The sequence below is a fragment of the Nicotiana tabacum genome, chromosome 13 (assembly GCF_000715075.1).
Source record: "Nicotiana tabacum cultivar K326 chromosome 13, ASM71507v2, whole genome shotgun sequence".
Taxonomy (NCBI): domain Eukaryota; kingdom Viridiplantae; phylum Streptophyta; class Magnoliopsida; order Solanales; family Solanaceae; genus Nicotiana; species Nicotiana tabacum.
Genome location: NC_134092.1, coordinates 27,332,455 through 27,336,491, shown reverse-complemented (window position 1 = coordinate 27,336,491; position 4,037 = coordinate 27,332,455). Strand labels below are relative to the sequence as shown.

Here is a 4,037-nt window from a genome sequence, read left to right as displayed (position 1 = left end):
GATTTTAAGTTCTATGAGATGACATTGAAAAAATATTTATATCATCATATCATTTATGAGATAATTATAGATAAATTTTTATGATAAGAACTAATTAATAATCAAATAAAATAATAGTAACTAACCTGTAATCACATATTAAATTATACACGAAAAAGAATACTTATATTGTATATAAGTTAAATCCAAATATTCTACTGAAAATGGTATAGTGAAAGACTCCTGGAAATAGACCTTAAACTAGCTAGTCAAACCTAACATAGAAAATGAGTTCCTAACAGAACTTCTATTATGCTGTACTTGCAGCATATTTACTCCAAACAAGCCAAAAAGTTAGATAGGATTAGGCACGACAAAGTAAAAAGAAGAAAACTTCTATAAGAAAAACAACACAAATTTCAATCTTAGTGTGCCGTATTTTACACCGTAGTATTTCTCTACATATTGAACAGTTCTGGTTAATGGTTTTCTGATAGCAATCATTATTCACAATTTACCAAATGGGATGTTCATCTTCAACTCCCTTAGCTTACCTTCACAATCAGTTCCTTCTGAAAATTTTCTTGTTTAGCTTGATGTTATTAACTGCTAACACCAATACCATAGACTTACATCACTTAGTTTTCACAACTTGTACTGCAAATCAAACATTCCAAAATGATCTTGCAATTTCTAGCTCATTATCAAAGTTATCTATTGTTTCATCTCTTTTCCAAGAATTTCTTGATAAGTCCTCAGAATCCAAGTTTTTTGAGACTTATGCAGGGGATGATAGAATAACCATTTTGGGATTATTTCAGTGCAGAAATGACCTTAACCATGATCAATGTCATACTTGTACTAATAAACTTGTTGATATTTCACGTAATTTTTGTGGAGAAAGAATACCTGCTAGAGTTCAACTTTCTGGTTGCTATTTGGATTACAAGGCAGAGGAAGAGAGGGAGGTTTCTAAACTATTGATGCTTCATAAGGTATACATAAAGATGATAAATGAGTGAGTTGGTTCAAATTTTGCGCGGGTCAAAACGGATTAAATCAGTAAACAGTTATGATCCTATCGAGAAAATAACACGTATTGCCTTTTCTTAGGCTACACTTTAAATTTTATCCTCGTAGTCCGTGGACTAAATTTTGCCTTTAAAAGCAAATTTGTAGATAAATTTAGTCCATGGGACTAACGGGGACAAAATTTAAATAGTTGCCTCCAAAAAGGCTATTTGTTCAAATGTCCCCACCCAGCTTGCGCAAAGTTAGCTTAGTTAAAGATATGTTGGGTCAAGATAGGTCAAATAACGAGTCATAATCCAACTCGTTCAACATGAGCTAACCTCCTTTCCTTTCTATTTTGCTTTTGAAAAAAAAAAAAAGAGAAACTAGTTTAAATTATTCTTCCCATTTACATAAATTTTTATCTCCAAAATTTCATTTTCTATCTTTGTGTTTGGGTTGTATTTTAATCCGTGGGTTTACACCCCATTTTGACTCAATAATTTGGTAGATTATTTTGAGTTAAACCCATTGGTTATGTCAACAAACAGATTATAACCCAACTCGTTTAAACTTAGATAAATTACTAAAAACTAAGTTAATTTTGCTACCTCTAGGTTTGCAGCAGGAAAAAAGCAAAATCGAGTAGATTCGAGGAGGAGATGGGCTATGCATTTGCTGAAGTTGAGAGCTGTGGAATGAGTGGAAATGGATTTTGTGACTTAAGTTATGGGAAAGTTCATGTCATAGCACAATGTGTTGGGAATTTAGGAGCTTGTGATTGTGGTGGATGTATGAACAAAGCAGTGCAGATTGTTCATGATCAATGTGCATATTCGATAACTGCACAAGTGTATTTGGATGGATGTTATTTGAGCTATAGCTATGGTAAACATAAGATTTCTAGCTACCTAGATGAAGGTAAATTGTCTAATAAAAAATCTTGTTAATTTAGAATATGGTAACTTAAAATAAAAAAAATCCTGAACTCATAAGCTTCAAATCATGGCTCCGTTTTTTAGCGTAAAAGCCTTCTTTGGAAAGAGATATCTTATTGTTACCTCCGACAATATACATGGATCAATTAATAGATTTTTTTTTGGTTGATCATTTTGTGCATATAATTTTCTTGACAGGGAAAGGATCTGGAAATGGTTCACAGAAATTGGTAGCAATTGTAGCTGGAGGAATAGTGGCTACCATTTTGTTAGGTGTAGTTTATTACTTTATGAAGTCTTGGGGCAAGAAGGATGATGGTAAGCCTTAAATTTTTCTTGCTAATGTTCTTTTTTCATTGTTTTAGTTAGAAAGTTGTATATGATGGTATGCTTATACATACACTAATATATAAATATTTACACTATCATATTCTTAGAAAACTAAGTAATAACTAATAGTATTGTCCATTACAGTAAGACAGGTAACCTCGAAAATAAAACAAACAACTTGGTGTGACATATTAAATTACGTTGATAATGTAAAAGTTTTTTGCACAAATTACTATATATAAGTTAAATTCAATTGAAAAACAAATGATTTGTGCAACTAGAGTTCTAATTTACTATCTCAAAGTTGCAAGTGTAACATTTCATTTACTCAACTGAATTCTTCTTCTTTCCTTTAATTTCCCTGTTTGATATGCTAGCTATTTCAAGAACTTATAATCTACACATTAACCCGAATTATAGTCGTTTTCCTCAATAGTGGATTTTAATATTAATTTTTCTTGTGGAATATTTGTGGTTGGATAACTTACAACAAAAACTTCCCCAAATTTTCACCAATATTATATGGTGGTGTTTTTCCACCGCAAGTTACTGATTTATTCTGGATGTATGAAGAAATTTTTTTAAACCTAACTAACTTGACGTTCTTGTTGATGTACTCTTATAATCTTATTTACACGTCTACTTTCACTCATTAATTAAATAATAGAATATATCGTTGATTTTTAAATTATTGCACTGGCATTGTAGATGATCTTTTACGCTATTAAATTAAGTTGGCCTATAACATGTCACTTTTTATAACAAAATAACCTACTAATGTAATTATATAATATGCAAAATAGAGTGATATCCTATTATAACTAGTTAATTAAATTGTGCTGATATTATAAAATATCTTAACACTATGTATATAACTTTAATGATGTTTACTTTGCCACAGATTGGTAAAAGATGGAGAGTAGCTTAGTAGGTTTGGACTTCAAACTGGTCCAGCAAAATGGAAGGAAGTGAAATCAAAGGGGAAACCCACAAGATACGAGACTGATTTAGTGGGTTTAAATTTACTCAGTAAATAAATGTGCTACTTCTCCCTCATTCCTTATCTTTTAAGTAAAATTCATTATTTAATTTCTTCTTTCTTTTAGATGTGAAATGACTTAACTAATTTGATATAATAAATGAATATAGTGCTATTTTTAAATTTTGATTTTTCCTTTTGTTCTCTTTTTTATTCTCTCGTAGGTGTATCTCTCTTTCTCTGTCTTTATATCTTTTCATTAGGGGTGTTCAAACCGAACCAGAAAATCGCACCAAACCGAAAAATTAAACCAAACCGATTAAAAAACCTAACTAAGTTTGGTTTGACTTGGTTTGGTATTGAGTAAAAAAATGCGAACCAAACCGACATATAAATATATAATTTTTATTTATATTTTTAAGACTTTATATTGAATTTTCTTTAAAAAATATTGAAATATTTGGAATCCTCTCATGTGTTAACCTTGAAAGCGTACATTAACGAAAATTATTGTTAGACGACTAAGAAAACAACTATCATGTGTTATTAAAAAAATTCTCCCATTAGAATATTTTAATAGATCATATGTTTGTCAATTTTTTTAATATTTACTAAACATATATTCACTTATCAAAACTTTATCTATAACTTTAACAAAGTAAGATTGGAATAATATTCATGTAACAAAAAAAAACCGAAAATCCAAAAAACCTGACAAAACCGAACCAATCCAAACCGATATAATTAATTTGGTTTTGATAAAAATCGAACCAACCCAGTTAATGTACACACCCACTTTT

General features: G+C 30.0%; 1 protein-coding gene across 1 annotated transcript; it reads left to right on the top strand.

Moving 5' to 3' along the window:
* Positions 1–418: 418 nt before the first annotated feature.
* On the top strand, positions 419–3,404 carry LOC107786703 (plasmodesmata-located protein 4). The gene is made up of 4 exons (XM_016608221.2): positions 419–974; positions 1,608–1,911; positions 2,127–2,246; positions 3,160–3,404. The coding sequence occupies exons 1-4, from the start codon at positions 501–503 to the stop codon at positions 3,165–3,167; spliced, it is 906 nt and encodes a 301-aa protein (XP_016463707.1). The 5' UTR covers positions 419–500; the 3' UTR covers positions 3,168–3,404.
* The last annotated feature ends 633 nt before the right edge of the window (positions 3,405–4,037 follow it).

Excerpts from the sequence above, each read along its gene's own strand:
- LOC107786703 (XM_016608221.2), top strand. The coding sequence starts at position 501 with ATGGGATGTTCATCTTCAACTCCCTTAGCTTACCTTCACAATCAGTTC. Across the intron at positions 975-1,607 it reads AACTATTGATGCTTCATAAG|GTTTGCAGCAGGAAAAAAGC; the intron begins GTATACATAAAG and ends TGCTACCTCTAG. Across the intron at positions 1,912-2,126 it reads TTCTAGCTACCTAGATGAAG|GGAAAGGATCTGGAAATGGT; the intron begins GTAAATTGTCTA and ends TTTTCTTGACAG.